Source organism: Nannobrachium achirus (assembly GCF_963921795.1).
Source record: "Nannobrachium achirus genome assembly, chromosome: 8".
NCBI classification, from domain to species: Eukaryota; Metazoa; Chordata; class Actinopteri; order Myctophiformes; family Myctophidae; genus Nannobrachium; species Nannobrachium achirus.
This window is the reverse complement of record NC_137817.1, coordinates 13,173,598-13,193,041: the sequence shown is the minus strand read 5'-3', so window position 1 is coordinate 13,193,041 and position 19,444 is coordinate 13,173,598. Positions and strand designations below refer to the sequence as shown.

Here is a 19,444-nt window from a genome sequence, read left to right as displayed (position 1 = left end):
CCTCTATAATTGGTAAAAGGTACTTTTTTACTTTTTTTCACTCAATCAAATGTCTTTGCCAAAAATACCCCACAAAAAATGAGTCGCAACAAGCTATTTTTGTGAGCTATTTTTTGGCAAATGTTCCGCCCCAGGATAATGGATTTTGATTATCGCGATAATATCGTAAATCGTGATTTCTTTGGTCACAATAATCGTGATATGACATTTTCATATCGTCCCATCCCTAGTTTAGAGGAAAGGCAGGGAGAGAACAGGGGAGAACAGGAGAGATGAGAAAAGGATTGGACAGAGAGAGAGAGACGGGGAGAGGTTTAAGAGAGAGAGACAGGGAGATCAGATGTGTGGACAGGATGCAGCGTGTGAGGAGTGAGGTGAGGAGAGCTACATGACATGTGACCACTGCACACACAAACACACAGCACTTATGTGTGACAACCAGCGGCGGTCTCAGCAAGACAATTCCATGTAATTGCAGCTTTCCATCTCGCTGTCTTCCTGTCATTCTGACAGTTACTGTACTCTCCTCTCTCTCTGTCTGTCTCTCTTTCTCTCGCCCTACTAGTCTTCATGAGTGAAACTGTTGACATGTGACCTAAGCCATTACACACACATCTGCACGCAGTGTTAAATTAAAGCAATAAGCCACAAGAGGCGAGTGGTTACCGGGGTAGTATACACCTGCTGAGAGGCGTTGGGAAACACGAGGCGCAGTTGCCATATTGTGACCCTCTAAAACGGTCACAATATGGCAACAAGAAAATCATAGACATGTACCAATTAAAACTGTTCCATTTCACTAATAATACACTATAAGGTCTGCTCTGCAAGAAAGTAATTCCCGGCCAGGCAGCAGAAACAACACAGGTGCAGATAATTGGTGCACTGTGGAACACTGTGGAAAGAAATAACGCACCTGGGTTTGATATAAACTGATTCAAGGTGTGGGTTATAGTCTCATATACCACAGCAACCAGCCAATCAGAATCAAGGAATGGAACTAGCCGTTTTAGAAAGCTCTATATTCTGATAGTAATCATTGACTGTATAGTGTTTGTTCAGTAACAGGGGTCTCCCCGGCTCGCAGGTCTTTATTGAAAAGAAACTTAGTTAACGTTATAACAAAAAAATCTTATGTTCTGTTGTGTATGCAGTATTCAACGAAAACAAAATATCACTTACAATACACCACCTTGAAATATAGTGAAGGTAGTGAGAAATAGGCAATTAGAAATAAACAATCATGTCCCAAGCCGAACAAAAGACAATCTACAAGCTCACAATGCATTGCATCACAACGTGTTGTGAGCCTGTAGATCAGCTATTTTCGGTGCAACAAAATGTAGGTTTAGCAGCCCTAAACTAGGTATTGGCATCTACAGTATGTGATGTTTAAGTTCAATAGCTCATTACAATAAATCTGAATTCTGGTCAATTAAAATGCCACCCTAGTACAGTATCTTGGCCAGTTACAGTGCATATTCATATACTGTATATCCTGCATTTTAACACCTGTTGTTGTTCATTTTCTCCCTCTCCTCCTGCTTCTTGTCTGTCTTCACTGTACAGTGTATGCCATGAAGAAATGCAAGTGCCATTGATGTTACCCAGAAACTTTTCTGATTGTACTAAAATAGTGTGTGCCCAGGGAGGGATGGGATGTGGGGTACAGTTGGTAGCATTTTGAATGACCCAGTTTTTAATGCCCAGAAAGTTAATTCCCCTTTTGACAAAAACATGTAAATGCGATCACTCTCAAAGAGTTTCTGAGCCAAAATGTAACGGTCCATGGCATTCATAGGCTTGAAGTCATTTGTCAGTCACTGTGGTTTGCCAGAGTCATTTTGGTTTAAGGACATTTTTTTTCCCTTCAAAATGTTGAATCTTAAATGCCACCGATTTTCTTACAGAACATGATCTTAGGCTGAAAGCATCTGGAAACACTTTGTGACTAAACATTGGATTAGAGCATTAGGAGCTTTAGTTTCCCATTAGCATTAGTATTGTTTTACCAATTCTTATTTACGTATTTATTCTTTTTTCTTTCTTTTTTTCAGAATTTTAAAATACTTAATGGCAGATTGGCTATTTTCACTCTTTTTGGAAATAGGGCTTATGTGATTAATTCATGATACATTTTTGTAAGTTTGAGTCCTGAGGATGCAAGCTGAAAACATTTGGGAACGCATTGGAACCATATAATAGCTTTCACTAGTCTATTGTTTACCATGTATTTGATCCCAGTAGTGATTGTATGGCAGATCACTGTGCAAATATCCACTGTGTAATAGAGTGCAATTAGCCTTGGCACTGGCTGCAATTCCAATCAGTTTAACTGATTATCATCATGGTCTCTTCATGATTGCTCTGTATTGATTAGCTTGGCCTGGCATTGTTTCCATCTATTGACTTGCCTGGTCTGCCAAATGGACTATTCATTCAACCAGCCCTGCCTGTTGTACACATCATGTGCAGCCTTTACTTGAAACGAAGGCTAGGATAAAGATACTTATACCAAAGGATTCAACAGTGATGTCACTGTTATGCAACACGGAAGTAGCATTGATTGATTGATTGTCCAAGGAAGGCCAGTCTGCGATCGTGTACCATTTCATAGTCCATGACAACTGGTCCCCACTCTGAGAACCACTGGTCTAGACCACTGTTTCCCAAACAGGGGGACCCATATTTATGGGTCTCGACTCGAATAAATAAAGAAGATTATTATTATTTCAAAAGATTTTAAAAAGTCTAAACTAAATGAATTAATCAATTACATTTTTCTCAAAAGTATTTCATAAATAAAATCTAATAATTTCCATAAATAAAATGTATTTTAGTAGTATTGACAATAGCAGATCCACAAGCTTGCAAAACACAGCACGAAAGCGACCCGCTGTGATCTTGTAGATCTGCTCTTTTCACTAGTTTGGGTCCCGGGCAAACATAACATTTCTCTTTTGGGTCTTGAGCTGAAAAGGTTTAGGAACCACTGGCCTAGACCAGTGTTTCTCAACTTTTCTTCTGCATGGGCACACTTTTCATGTCCCAAGAATCCATGGGCACACCAACATAATACGGGGGTGTAAATATCGTCACTGCCGCGAAGAAACCTTGTATCTCCAAGTTTCAAATGTGTACGTTTCTTTGCAAAGAAAGCCCTGCTTCATCATACAAGGCTGTCGCACAACAGTAGTGAAAACAGCAGATCTACAAGCAGTGTGCTTGTAGATCGGCTGTTTTCACTAGTTTAAATCATTTTTAAAATGAAAAATACAATACTGGCTTTCAAAGTTTCAAGCAGTTTCAAGGGGCACACTTGACCCTTCTCAGGGGCACACCAAAGGTCCCCAGGCACAGTAAAGAACCTCTGGGAACTCAGATTGCAGGCACAGTGGTTGAGAAACACTGGCCTAGACCATGAACTGGCCTTTGAGAGTGATGAGCCATGGAGCCAGACCGCTCCAGGATCATTACCATAGAAGAGGTCCCACTCCCAGCTCATCTGAGCTTGGAGCTGACACCAGAGTGGTGTAATGGTGTTTTGGAAGAGCGGTGAGGCAGGGAGAGATGAACGGACTAATGCCTGCTGATACTTAAGACACTTAGAAGAGGACGGTGATTCCCCTGTTGCTCCTCATACTATTTATAGCATGCAACAGACCATGACTAAACGGTTTGTGTGTGTGTGCGCGCGTGTGCGTAGGTGTGTGTGTGTGTGTGTGTGCACATTTAAGTGTGAAGGTACTGTGTCTATGACAACGCACATACTTTTATACTTGAATGTGCATGCGCGTCTACACGCACGCACGCACGCACGCACGCACGCACGCACGCACGCACGCACACACACACACACACACACACACACACACACACACACACACACACACACACACACACACACACACACACACACACACACACACACACACACACACACACACACACACACACACACACACACACACACACACACAGAGAGAGCAATAGCAAAGGACATATTATACATGCACACACACGTTTGCAAAGAGAGATATCGACACATTCACACCTACTCTCTCTCTCCCTCACACACACCTACTACTGTACCCACACACACCCATATATACACACACACACACACACACACACACACACACACACACACACACACACACACACACACACACACACACACACACACACACACACACACACACACACACACACACACACACACACACACACACACACACACACACACACACACACACCCGCACACAAGCGTGGGTCACACAGGGCTATTAGTAAGTCAAGCCCTCTGGTTAGCCACCAGCGTTCTCTGTAGAGTTTTAAAAGCATTCCTGTCATTGTGGAGACGTACAGTAGTCGTAAACCAAAACAACATCGGGTCACTGTGACCAGATGAATGGGTTTCATGGGCACACACACACAAATTCTCTATGTGCACACTCACACACACACACACACACACACACACACACACACACACACACACACACACACACACACACACACACACACACACACACACACACACACACACACACACACACACACACACACACACACAAGATGAATCGGCGTCCAGTGCAATGCAGCCTGTGATGTCTACTATTTAGGGTGTGGATACCCCTTGTCTTCCTCTGTGTCTCGTTGCCAAAAGCACGGCTGTTGTAGCATGTGGTGACATTATTCAACCACCCAAGGGAGAGAGGGGGAGACAGAGAGAGAGACTGAGAGAGAGAGAGACAGAGAGACAGAGAGAGAGAGAGAGATGGAACAAACCGACTTAAGAGCAAAAGGAGGGATTGACTGTTTGAGTGAGTGAATGACAGAAAACTGGAAGCTTGTTAGCCAACAGCTGCAATGTGTGACTGTGGAGCAAGGGTCTTCTACGTTTTCAGGCCAAGGACCCCTTAGCTGAGAGAGACATGAAGCAGGGACCCCCTCTACATATTGTATAAATGTGTGATGCAGATTTTCATCGATTTCATATATATATTCATAGACCTGTTTGACGGCACTGTCATCAGTCTATGTTGGATTCATGTTAATGTGCATTTTCAGACTATTTTTTGTAAACTTTACCTTTCACTCTGTACTTAGTCTGCTCTTTTTTACCTCTACACCAAACCTATTTGCGGAAAATAGACGATCTACAAGCTCTCAACGCCTCGCATTAGATCGGCTATTTTTGGCTAAAGTTCTCCTCAGAATTGGGATGCGAGGGTTCAAGTTTAAAATAATTATCCTATCACACAAAGATGTGGCAGCCCCTGTGTAGTAACTCTGAGGACCCCCTAGGGGCCCCGGACTCCCTGTTGAAGACCCCTGCTGTAGAGTGTCTGGCAGCAAAAAAAAAAAAAAGGGAAAAAAAAGAGTTAGTCCCAAGAATTCTTCTCCAGCATGGCACTATGTATAAATACAAGATTTGTCAAATCACTGCCCTAGAGATATTTTAGTCAGGAATAAATCCACTGACATGCTGATTTAATGCAGTACATTTCATTCCCTCTTGATTCCTTCAGGACTGTACAACAGCACTGTAACATAATGCCAAGTGCATTATAAACAGTTACGTAACTATTCCTATTTCACTATGACTAAAAATAAAATACATTCATATGTAGTGTCTGTGTGTGTGTGTGTGTGTGTGTGTGTGTGTGTGTGTGTGTGTGTGTGTGTGTGTGTGTGTGTGCGCGCGCGTGCGTGTGTGTCTTAACATAGTTAGCATTGCGTAATCCTCCTAGAATTTGGTTTTATTTAGTTATCAGCAAGTGACCATTTATGTCCAACGCACCACGCTGGACGGTGTGTTTGTGGTGTTATTGTTGGGTTATATTTGGGCTGGTCTGTCATTCAGAAAGATCTGAACACTGTTGCAGCACGTCATGTTTAGTTAGTGATATTACTACTGTAATGGGAGTCTATAGCACACACCCACGCACGCACGCACACACACTAGTGCTGTGCCATTAGATGTTTATGTGGCCTCTCCCTCTAGCCACTTCCTTCTGGAAAGAGGTCATTTCCTTTGACCTTTCACCTCTGGCAAAAACACCTGCTTCCTACTTCCTGTTATTCCTTGTGGACGCAGGAAGTTCTTTGTAAATATCATGGGAGTCAGGTTCACTTTCAGTCAGACACCCAAAAAAACTTTTTTAATGGGCGGGGGCCCGGGGATTTCCCAACAAGCTTCCAGAAATAATAACAAAATATTGAAGAAGGATCCTCCTCGACTGTAGTATATTGCTCTCAACACAAACTGACACATTAGATGTAACCATTTACTTCTATACACAGTAGTGTAGACAGAATAATACATAATATATCAGTGGTGTACTTTCCAACATGGTATTGGCCTACTGTCCAAACTATGTTTATTTTTAATGAATGAAACCAAAAGATTACATTACTAAAACGTATAGCGTGTGTGGGTCCAAGCTGGCATAAACTAATATACAACATGCACAGGCCTGTCGTCAGCCAAACGAAAAGTGACATCAAGGAAAAATGCATAAAAACGTATGAAAAAAGGAAGCACTCAGCAAATCACTCCCTCATGAAACATCCCCCCCCACACACACACGCCCACACCAAAAATACATACACACATTGTTCGATCCCTTGGGGAGTGACATTTTATGTTTTGAACGTTCCCTTTTCTGGGCTAGTGGAGAAAAAGGTCAGACCTCCACACCCAGTATTGATCTGCAATGGAGGAGGAGGAGGAGGACAGGGAAGGAGGAAGGAGAAAGAGTGAGGGATGCTGGGTAAATTCAGGAGGGGAGAGGAAGGGGGTATAGATACAGTGTAACATGTTATCTCCATATTTTAATTAATTCCCTAGTTGATCATACTACAGCATCACACGAAAGCATCAAATGTAGCATATGCGCTGCATTTTGAGCTTGTAGATCTGCTACTTTTGCTGTTTTTGAATTTGAATGCTGAAAAGTCCCAGTTTTGGACTTATGAGTTTTTTTTACCCGACAGAGACGATATATAATTTATATACTGTAGTATACAGAGTGTATATATAATGTATATGCTGTAGGCCTATATATACAGTGTGTATATATCGCGTGTCAGCTAAGAGTTTCACAGGGAGAGTGTAATATAGGTTATATGCTATCTCCCCACTAAACAGATGCCCTGACCAACCAGCAGGAGTCGCTAGAGTAAATTCTAGTTAATACCAAGGTGTTAATGGCCTCATCTGTTTTTTAGTTTTATTTTTTTTTAGTATATTTTTTATCACTTGACTCATTTTTTCCTAATATGGCTTACAGTATGCACTTAAGGAAGTCCCTTAATGAAGGCTCATCTAATAAAATGTTATGACCAGGAAAAAGGTGGCAATTGCATTGCTACTAATGTGCTGTGGTTCTGTCTGTCTGTCTGTCTGTCTGTCTGTCTGTGTGCGTGCGTGCGTGTGTGAGTGCGTGCGTGCGTTTGTGCATGTGTGCGTGTCTCTCTCTCTCCCCTCCTGTGAGGTACTTGAGAGCATCAGTGCTATTGGACAGTGATTGTAGACATCTAATGCTAGAGTCCCAGGTGGTTAATGGCAGTCATCTTGCTGGTGTCCCAGCTCTAACTGTTCCCCCTGCTAACCATGTCAAATGAAAACCAGCCGTGGACGTGTGAAACTCCGCCTTAGGGAAGATAAGGCTCAAATTATTTTTATTCTGCACAGTTAAACTATCACTGAGGATGTCGCTGTGTGGACCCGTGGACATATTGTGTTGTGTTCCCACACTGGGCTGGTATGAACAAGATTTAAAAATATGTCTGTGATGCTGATGCAGATGGGTATTTTGATATCATGAAGTAACAAGCAGAGCATGCACACAGTAGTTTAAAATACTGGGTGTAGGAGAGAAACGAACAACAGTGACAACATACTGTAGAACACCAATAAGACGCCTAGGGGCAACAAGCGACCTCGCCCTAAAGGGCCATGTCTTGGCCATCTGGCCAGTGATGTATATCGGACCAGTTACCCATATATGGAGACCCCAGGTACCCATATATGGAGATCCATTTACTGTATATGGATATATTGATGTGAGACCCAAAACATGCTTACTCAGTTATTCGTTATGTGAAAGTCCTATGACGTCTATGACATCTGTCATCATACTGTACTGTACATACAATCCCTTTTATGCCCATATATGGAGATCCCTGTCTCTGGATACAATCCCTTTTATGCCCATATATGGAGATCCCTAACATAATCCCTTTTATGCGCATATATGGAGATCCCTGCTCTGAGTATCTGACATCACTGTGATGTCACCTGTCATGTCACAGTGATGTGTCAGGGGAACCACAGTGTCAGGCATTACCCATCCTGACGTCCAGACATGAATAAGGGTCTTTTGGAGTCCTATATTTACACTCTCAAGAGTTGCAACACAGAGGATGTTTACTGTGCACGCACAAACACATACACAGAGGCTACTTAGTGGAACACACACACACACACACACATGCACGCACGCACGCACGCACGCACACACACTCTCCTGGCCCGGCAAGGGCAAGTCTATTTCTGGTGTCATCAGCACGGTGGAGATGGAGGGGCTCACAGGTCAAGCAGTGATCCTGCTGCACCTCGCAGACAACAGCAGCACAGCCAGGGAGAGAAGGAGACACAGTACAGTAGATGAAGAGCAGCATGCCAGATACACAGTGGAAAGTCACAATGAATATAGTCTAGTGAGACAGACACTGTAGTGCAGTATAATTCTTGTTATAGAGACACACACACACACAGCCACCCTACATGCACTGTGTCTGCAGTGCACCAGTGTGACTACAATAGACAGCATTGCGTTTATCATTTTAGAAATTATTTAAACGAGTGAAAATAGCAGATCTACAAGCACACAACGCCTCGCGGTGCGACAGTCTTGTATGGTGAAGCAGGGCTTTACTTTACGAAGAAACATACACATTTGAAACTTGGAGATACAAGGTTTCTGCCGGACAGTGACGATATGTGTATATATAGCCTTGTACATTTGGGGTTTGTAACATATAGGCTTGCTATTTCAGTCATGAGATAATACTGTTCTATTCATGCAGTGCATCGCAATACCAGTTCAGAGACATACCAGCATGTGTGTGTGTGTGTGTGTGTGTGTGTGTGTGTGTGTGTGTGTGTGTGTGTGTGTGTGTGTGTGTGTGTGTGTGTGTGTGTGTGTGCGCGCGCGCGACGTGCATACGTGTCCATTTGTTTCCATTTCTACTCCCAGATGGAAAGGGAGGTGCATGATCAGGATGGAATAATTCTCCTCCCGGACAAACGGTCATCCCTTTAATGAGACCATTGTGCGGCGGTGAGGCCTCGCCCCTTTAAAGAGCTGACCATAAGTCATACGGGGCCATCGTCCCAAAAGAGTAGACTGGTCCAAATACCATGTGAGAGAATCCACTGGCAGGTTGTTGAATTGTATTTATTACATGATATAATATTGTCACTGTCGATAGAAACCTCTTATCGCCATATCATCACTGTCGGGCAGAAACCTCGTATCTCCAAGTTTCAAATGTGCACATTTTTAGTAAGGTAAAGCCCTGCTTCATCATACACTGTTGTGCAAAAATAGTGAAAATAGACGCACACAACGCGGTGCGTGGCGTTGTGTGCATGTAGATCGGCTATTTTCACTATTTTAGATCATTTTTAAAATGATGAATAGAAAAACGGTTTTGGACATACAAGGTTTCCACCCAATAACAACAATATTATAGCCATTTTTTTTCATAAATTAAATCTGCTATTTATGTCAGTGATAAGAAGGTGCGTGAGGAAGGTCCACGCTACCGAAACGTTGCGTCGTTACAATTCATGTAGCTACCGTCCAAGTTGGCAGTGTGCGTGTAATCTTTCTTTTTGTTCATGACAAGAACAGTAAAAGTTGTGAGTTTAGCAAAGCCCATGTTATCTTCTGACAAAAAGCTGTGCGTGCACAGGCTGTCCCTTGGAAAGCTTCCCAGAAATGTGATCCATCAACTGAACAGCAACACAACAAGCAGATACTGTTATAAAAGCATGGAAGCCGTGCAAACATCATGTATAATTCATTTAAAGAACAGTGGCAGGTCAAAAAGGAAAATACTGGCAGTGTGGGCAAAGCGACATCCCATTTTGCGCGTGCGCGTGCGTGCGTGTGTGTGTGTGCACACGTGCGCAAGCATGTGTGACAGAGAGAGAGAGGGAGGAAGAGAGAGAGGTAAGCTTAGGAGAAGGCAGATTAAGCTAAAGTCCCCTGCTTAAGACTTCAAAGATCAGACTCCCAACACCCACAAACAGTTGTCCAGATTCACGTATCTGTGTGCATGTGTGCGTGCGTGTGTGGGTGTGTGCACGTGCATCCATGTGTGTGTCCGTGCTGGTGTCCAAAGACAATATTACTGATGCCCGGCCTATGGCCTTGATGGAACGCTGGCGAGCTTGAACAGGAAGATGACTCTTCCCTGTAGCGCCCTCCTATCCCATGATACACTGCAAGCTGAGAGGAAGAACGGCAGAGGAGAGATGGAATGAAGTGATTCTGACAGATAACTACAGAGACACAGATAGAGAAAGGGAATTGGGGGAGGAGGGGGTTCAATGAACACTCTGGTGAATCAGTGATGAGAGCGTTCCAATACAAACTGTGTCAAACTACAACGCTGCTACAGTATCTCTGTTGCACAGCACTGCAAACTTACCCGCTGCGTTTCTCTGATAAGTGCCTGTGAGAGAGAGAGAGAGAGAGAGATGAGAGAGAGAGAGAGAGAGAGAGAGAGAGAGAGAGAGAGAGAGAGAGTGCGTGTGCATATGCTTTTTATTACGTTTGTTAAATAGTGTTTTCCACATTGCCATATCCTTAATTGACTCCACATTACCATCACTACTTGCTATATCAGTGCAGCTTCTGTACAAACTAACATACACACGCGCACGCACACACACACACACACACACACACACACACACACACACACACACACACACACACACACACACACACACACACACACACACACACACACACACACACACACACACACACACACACACACACACACACACACACACACACACACGCGTGCGTGCGTGCGTACACAATCGTGACTGACAGTTTTGGGTGATGAAACCAAGTGAAATGTCTTGTTTATCTCTATACTGCATCTCTCTCCCTATAAAATGCTGTATTTCTGCTCAAAGACAGCAGCACCATGCCTAGTGTTTAACTGCCCTCCAGGGACAACACACTCACCGCCCTGCCTCAGGCATCACTACCTGTCTCCTCTACAGTAGGTCCAAGTGTCATGCTGTGTACATGTGTACTGAACACTGTACATGTACAGCTTTTCACCATTCTCCTTAACTCAGGGGTCTTCAACAGGGGGTCCTCAGAGTTACTACAGGGGGTCCTCCAAATCTTTGTGTGATAGAAAGAAAAAAAAAAGAAAATCTCCTTTTTAGCCAGATTCTTAACCAGATTCTGAGAGCTTTAGCCAAAAATAGGCTGCGAGGCGTTGTGAGCCTCAGCGGCGAACGCTCAGCGGCGAACGCTGAGCCCTTTAACGCCAAGGTTAACTCTATTCCATTTATGCAATAAATGGTAAAATCTACTTTGATGTGAGTGTTGCTGACTAAACTACTTTGTAAAAAGTTTACTAAAGCACTTTAACAATCAAATAAAGGAAAGCAATCAAACAAAATGTGCATCAAGTTCTCTCCCACATTTAGAAAACAACAACAAAAGGAAACGCATACACATACACATGCACGCGCACGCGCACACGCACACACACGCACGCACACGCACGCGCGCACGCACACACACACACACACACACACACACACACACACACACACACACACACACACACACACACACACACACACACACACACACACACACACACACACACACACACACACACACACACACACACACACACACACACACACACACACACACACAAATTAAAAAAATTAAATTTAAATACAATAAAAAAGAAAGCTGAAAGAGGCCAGCACTAGAATAATGGCTGCATGCCTACACACTGTAATCGGCTTCTCCCTGCAGAAAGGCTGACGCGAGCAGAGCATTGTGGGTAGAAAGGCTGCCTGGCAGCGGTGGACATTAGGGTCCAAATCAACAGCATCAGCTGAATAGACTCAGGATTAAGATGAGGGTTTAATACAGAAACACCCGGCACAGTGCACGTGCGTGCGTGCGTGTGTGGGCGAGAGAGAGAGTAGTACAGTACATGTTTGTGCATGTACACCTTTATACCTACAGTTATCCTTGTGCATGTAATGGAGGTACATAACGTCACTGTCCAGCAGAAACCTCGTATCTCCAAGTTTCAAATGAACACGTTTCTTTTTTTGGAAACTAAAGCCCTGCCTCATCATATAAGACTGTTGCAGAAAACCAGTGAAAATAGCAGATCTACAAGCTATTTTCACTGGTTTAAATCATTTTAAAAATGACAAATACTAAAACGAACGGTTTTGGACATACAGGGTTTCCACAGCGGCGTCAGTTCAGAAAAAGCTAAGGTAAGGCAACATGACTGGTGTCTTGCACGTGCGCGACACCAGTCATGTTGCCTTACCTTAGCAACAGGCATGATATATTTATTTTAAGAAGAAATACATATTATATATAATTATATATATACCTATAATATAATTATAATACCTTGTTAAATTGACCATTTTGTTAAATTTTGCATTTGTTGTTATTTTACTGTAATTTACCAACATAATAACCCGCACAGATAGACAAAGAGACATTCATGGATTCATATTTAGAACTAACTTTTATCTTCCCAGGGTATGGCAGCTGCGTACCCCTGCCATACCCAATTGACGCCCCTGGGTTTCCACCCGACAAGGACGATTAAGCAAAGTACTAAAAGCACTCTACAGACAGACAGACAGACAGACAGACAGACATACAGACAGGCACACAGACAGACAGGCACACAGACAGACAGACAGACAGACAGACAGACAGACAGACAGACAGAAATAAGTCAAATCAATGGAAGGTTGGGAGGACAGTGAGATGTGAGACAGCGATGCTCATTAGCGTCATGGCAGTCAGTTGGATGTGTCATTAGTACCAGGAGGGATCACAAAGCAACATCACCCACCAGCAGCGCTTCATCGTTATGCTGCGTGTGTGTGTGTGTGTGTGCGTGTGCGTGCGTGCGTGCGTGCATGCGTGTGTGTGTGTGTGTTTGTGCGTGTGTGTGTGTGTTCACAAATCAGAAGATGAAAGTGTCCTTGGATAAAAAACGGTCTATTCCTCCCTCCCTCCTGCTTCTTTTATTCTTCATCCCTCCTCCTCCTCCTCCTCCTCATTTATCTGTTGTTTGTCTCCAGACGGTTTGGAGAAGAAAAAATAAAAAAATAAAATAAAATATGTCAGTCTTTTGCACACCCATAACATTTGAATGGAAAGTTTGCCAAACAAAAATCATTTTTCGTTGAATATGTTTTGCAGACTACGTGTGTGGTGACAATAATTGGGGCTTTAGCCGGGGGATTTGCAAGTGTAGTCGAAACTTAAATGTTTTCTTTTTTTGTAATCGTGACACATTTAACCCACCTGGACCACCTATACGTTGTTATGCCTTTCAATCCAGGAACTCCTTTGTGTAACATTAGCTGCTGCTATATACTGTACATATAAGATTTTTAAATGTTTTAATATTTGAATTAATATCAGAGGTTTTTCAGAAAAGGCGTTTTTAGAATCATGTCTACTGTAAATGGGCATGACCCATAAGGGGCCATATGCTGTAGCCCCCCTGTTGAAATAATGGAGAGTCCCATTCATTTCACCTAATTTATATATGAGCTTATGACATATTTACTATGTTTAGTAAAGAAAAAAGAAAAAAAAAAGAAAAAAAGAATTTAAATGTACCCGTATTTTGGGTTTTGGGTTCCAATAGTTGTTTTTATTTTTTTTAATTCATGATTCAAGAACATAAATAATGCCTAACATTTCAGTATCTCGAAATCAATTTGATGTTTCTTTTGAGCAATGGGCAATGATAAGGACTCATAAGGTGTTCATACAAAAAAAGACCAAAACCATAACAAATAAGCATTACCTCACAGTAAAACACTGTCAAAGCCAGACAAAACAAACTGCCTTTGGCTCCAGCCTCAACACTTGTCTGGGGGGGCCAATAAATAAAAGAACAACTACTGTACCTACATCAACAGATTACCTACTCTTCTCTCATTCTCAGAGAGAGAGAGAGAGAGCGATGAAGGAACAAAAGTAAACAGAACAGTGAAATATCAGCCCGTTAATCCCGCAGAGAGGTGAATTGCCGCCAGCAACACAAACAAGCACTCTAGGGGGGGATGGGAAGGAAGCTAATTCTGTAATATTTGAGGCGAAATGATGAAAAGTGAATAAGTAAAGTCTGCGGGGTTTGAAGTCGGCGTGGTGTTTTTTCTTGTTTTGTTATCGGCGTCTCCTTGCGTTCGCGCTAATTTTTCCATTTCTATGTAAATTCGTCCAACTAGCATAGCGTAGAGAGAGCCGCGGCGGCGCGGAGAGAGCTGTGGAATGCTGTGTCTGTGACAATGTGCCATGGAGTCAGGGCCGCTGCCACCGCCGCCGTTTTGATAGGCTTAAAACCACCGCAAACAGAAGGGAGATGAAGAAATGAGGATGAAAGAAAGAGAGAGGGGCAGAGAGAGAGAGAGGGAGAGAGGGAGCAGGGGTGTCGCACTAAATTCTGGGCCCTGGGTACAAGGATTCACTGCGGGCCCCCCATGAATGTTCTTCATAGGGGGAGGGGTTTAACCCATTTAGACTGGGAAGTACGCATTATTTTGTGCTTTAACTATTGAAAAATAGCAGATATACAAGATCGCAGCGCGGCACTCAGTGGAGATCTTGGAGCTTGGAGATCTGCTATTTTGTGAAAAATCTTGAAAAAAAAATCGTCTTTGAATATCTCAAATCCTTCTAAGGTTTTTTTGAAAATGCCAGTGGTTATCAACATTTTTCACGACTTTTCAAAAATAGCAGATCTACGAGCTAGCAGCGCGACACTCGGTGCCACGCTGCCTGTGAGCTTGTAGATCCGCTATCTTTCAATAGCTAAAGTATAAAATAATTAAGGCCCCCCTCCACCTTGGGCCCTAGTAACTCAGTCCCACTCCCCCCCCCCCCCCCCTGTGACGCCCCTGAGAGAGAGAGAGAGAGAGAGAGAGAGAGAGAGAGAGAGAGAGAGAGACGGAGCCGTGGGGGTGGTAATTGGCATGGCCTTCATGTTCCTCTATTGTATGCTAGGTTGATCCTCCTTCATCCCGCTATTTCTTTCTCTCCCGGCCTCTCTCTCCATCTCTCTCTGCGTGATGAATTGATCTTCTCCGTCTATCTCTCTTTCTGTCTCACTCCTTTTTTTCCCTCAGTCCCTGCTTCTTTCTCTCAGGGTCAAGTTCTTTATTTTGCATTTTATGTTATGTCTCTTTAGCCCTGACTTCCTTGCACCTCTTCCTTATCCACCCACCCCTCCATCTTTCTTGTTCTCTCTCTATATGAGCACATTTGTCATTTACATAAGAAGACGGTAGATAGCGAACGTTATGTATGGGAGTGGGGGCGATGTACGGAGTGGCATCAATGTTGCAAGTGGTCTTTGAACGCGCCCACATACACACAGACAGATATATATGTCGTCGTTGTCGGGTGACCTTGTATGTCCAAAACCGTTCGTTTTGCATTTATAATTTTAAAATTGATCTAAACTAGTGAAAACAGCCGATCTACAAGCACACAACGCCTCACACCGCGAGGCGTTGTGTGCTTGACTGTAGATCTGCCTATTTCCACTAGTTCTGTGTGACAGTCTTGTGTGATGAAGCAGGGCTTTGCTTTACGAAAAAACATTCAAATTTGAAACTTGGAGATACAAGGTTTCTGCCCGACAATGACGATATATATATATATCTATATAGTATGTATACAGAAGCAAACATGTACAGAAAACAAATATAGATATTCAACATAATTTGCAGTCACACAAAAACTGTCTGTCCCCCCCAACCGCCCACACTCACGCACGCACGCACACATACGCACACACACACTTCAGTAATGAGCATGGCTCATTACTGAAGGTAAAAAATCTTATGCAAATGTCCTCGTTCATTAAAAGCAGACATATCTGCCATCTGTCATTTAAACCGGAAAGCAAACAAACACCAGATATTTTCTCAACTACTTGGGCACTTATGAGTCACAAGTTGCAGATTTCCACAATCGAACGTTGAGAATGTCAGTATATAGGGATGACTTTCTCCAGCCTTGTCCAGGTGACTTATTTGTTTATTTGTACACACTGACACACATGCATGTGCATGTGTACAAATCACCACTGCGTCACAACTTGACTGCGTCAAAAGAACAAAGGAGACAGCAGTGTTAATACGGGCATTCCAGTGTGTTTTGACAGGGTGAAGGCTTACATCCCCTTACCTGTGTGAATGGCCTACAGCAGTATACAGCAGGGGTCTTCAACGTTTTCAGGCCAAGGACCCCTTAGTCGAAAGAGAGATGAAGCAGGGACCCCCACACAACCTTTTCACAGATTCCATATAGTTTCATTGTTTGACAGCACAATCATCAGCTTCATGTCAATTTGACTTTTCAGATACACAGTCAATACTTGAACAGTCAATACTTAATAAACTTGACCTTTCACTCTGTACTTAGTCAGCTCTTTTTCCCATCTACACCGAACTGCCGAAAATAGCCGATCTACAAGCTTGTAGATCTGCTATTTTTGGCCAAATTTCTCCTAATATGTACACTAGGGTTCAAGTGGTTAATATAAAAAAGGAGACAAAGATTTTGAGGACCACCTATAGTAACTCTGAGGACCCCCTAGGGGTCCCGGACCCCCTGTTGAAGACCCCTGGCCTACAGCAGTATACAGCAGTATGGATACTGATAATGATGTCTGTGTGGCTCTCTCTATAATATGTGCATGTGTGTCGTTTTGTGTGCGTTTGTGTGTTAGCTCGTCACTCCCATCGACTACCCCTTGAATACTGGAGCTGTTGCTATGGCAACGCTGACCCTAGAGAGTCAATGTTTTTTAGTTTTTCTTTTTTTTTCTTTCACAAGGAGCCTCTTTAGAATTCTCTCTCACTCTCTCATACACGCACACACACACGCGCACACGCACACACACACACACACACACACACACAACCACACACACACACACACACACACACATTTCTTCCCATTTCTCACATTTGTTTCCATCCTTTTTTCTTTTCTTTAATTGCGCTTTCTTTCAAGCTCTCTGCAATTCACTGAACCTCCTCTCTCTGTCCTGCATACCGCTGTGTATGTGCTGTGTTGAAGCAGTCCACACTCTGTCTCTGTCTCTCCCTTCCTGTGGCCATTATTTCATGTTGTGTGTTCAACGTCTTTAGTCCCTGCATGACATTATGCTGCCGTTCTTTGACAAGTGCACGTGCACACACACAAGCATGCATGCACACACACACACACACACACACACACACACACACACACACACACACACACACACACACACACACACACACACACACACACACACACACACACACACACACACACACACACACACACACACACACACACACAGTGACTAGGTCTCAGGAATGTGGAACACACATCCACATCGGAGGAGTCCTTCTTAAGTTATTTGACTCTCATTTTTTTCACCTTTGTCATCCATTAAGACACCTTTGAAAAAACACTGAAATCATTCAAATCCCATTTCCCTATTTGTTAACTTGACTGGTTAAGATCGAGGTAACAGACAAAAAACAATTTCTCTGTTGGAAAGCTAAAATTTAAGTTATATTGCTAATACTTGTGAATATAGATTTTTAAACAATACAAGTTTAATTTCTTATAGAATATTGAGGAATTCTCCCTCTGCAAAAATGTCTGAAACGTTAACAATGGGACATGTCATAATACAATTTCTCTGTCTTTCCCCCCTCTCTCCCCTCATTTCCTTCCTACTCTACTCACTCTGTTCTGTTCCTTCCTCCGAACCTCTCTGACCACTTGACCTGTCTTCTTGACCCCTCCCAACCACCTCTTGACTCCTCCCTCCATATGCAGGCTAAGCTGATCGTCCCCAACAGCACGGCAGGGCTGATCATCGGAAAAGGCGGTGCCACGGTCAAGGCGGTCATGGAGCAGTCGGGGGCGTGGGTCCAGCTGTCCCAGAAGCCGGAGGGCATCAACCTCCAGGAGCGCGTGGTCACCATCAGCGGGGAGCCCGAGCAGAACCGCAAAGCTGTGGAGATCATCGTGCAGAAGATCCAAGAAGATCCTCAGAGCTCCTCCTGTCTGAACATCTCCTACTCCAACATCTCGGGGCCCGTCGCCAACTCCAACCCCACAGGCTCCCCGTACGCCAACTCGGCTGAGGTAATGCCATCTGCGGCGGCCGCTGCCGCGGCCCAGGCATCCTCCTTGCTGGGCCAGGCCCAAACGGCCGGTTTCGGGGCTTTCCCCACCACCATGTCCAGCTTCTCAGGCAACGACCTGCTGACCATCACGTCTGCCCTCAACACCCTGGCCAGTTACGGCTACAACACCAACTCCCTGGGCCTGGGGCTGAACCCTGCCGCTGCCTCTGGGGTACTAGCCGCGGTAGCAGCTAATGCTAACCCAGCGGCCGCTGCCGCCGCAAACCTGCTAGCGTCCTACGCCACCGACGCATCCGCCAGCGCGGCTCACAACGCGGCACAACTCCAGGGCTTCTCCCTGGGGCAACTGGCTCACGCCACGGGGGCCAGCAACGGCTACATGAGCGCCGCGTCGCCGCTGATCGCCTCGTCCCTTCTCGCCACGGAGAAGATGAACGAAGGCGCCAAGGAAGTGGTCGAGATCGCCGTGCCAGAGAACCTGGTGGGAGCCATCTTGGGGAAGGGCGGAAAGACGCTAGTGGAGTACCAGGAGCTTACCGGCGCCAGGATCCAGATCTCGAAGAAGGGCGAGTTCATCCCTGGAACCAGAAACAGGAAGGTGACCATCACGGGTTCCCAGGCCGCCACGCAGGCTGCGCAGTACCTGATCAGCCAGCGAATCACCTATGAGCAGGGGGTACGTGCCACCAATCCACAGAAGGTGGGGTAAACCTGACAGCCAATGGGAAAAGGAGGAGGAAAAAAAGAGAGAGAAAAGAGTGGGGGCTCGGGGGAGGAATACAAAAAAAAAGAGAACGGGAAAGGAGAGGAGAGCTAAGAATGTTGGAAGGAATCGTCCACGCGTTTTCTTCTGCGTGTTTTCAGTATTCTCTATTACGAAAAAGTAAAAAAAAAAATCCTTTTTTGACGCGAAGCAAAAATGTGCTAAGACGACGAGGAGGG

The 19,444-nt window shown here is 44.2% G+C and overlaps 1 protein-coding gene across 5 annotated transcripts in view; it reads left to right on the top strand.

The window, feature by feature from the left end:
• Positions 1–19,211, top strand: part of nova2 (NOVA alternative splicing regulator 2) — a gene marked incomplete at both ends in the record, with an annotated part of 96,738 nt that extends 77,527 nt beyond the window's left edge. For 2 of the 5 annotated variants that reach the window (XM_080731217.1, XM_080731216.1), the window contains one exon: positions 18,189–19,211. In XM_080731217.1, the coding sequence (XP_080587343.1) occupies positions 18,189–19,211 (1,023 nt within the window). Of the gene's footprint in view, positions 1–18,062 lie in introns of all 5 variants that reach the window. The other 3 variants (XM_080731215.1, XM_080731214.1, XM_080731213.1) reach the window with 2 other exon arrangements.
• Positions 19,212–19,444: the final 233 nt, after the last annotated feature.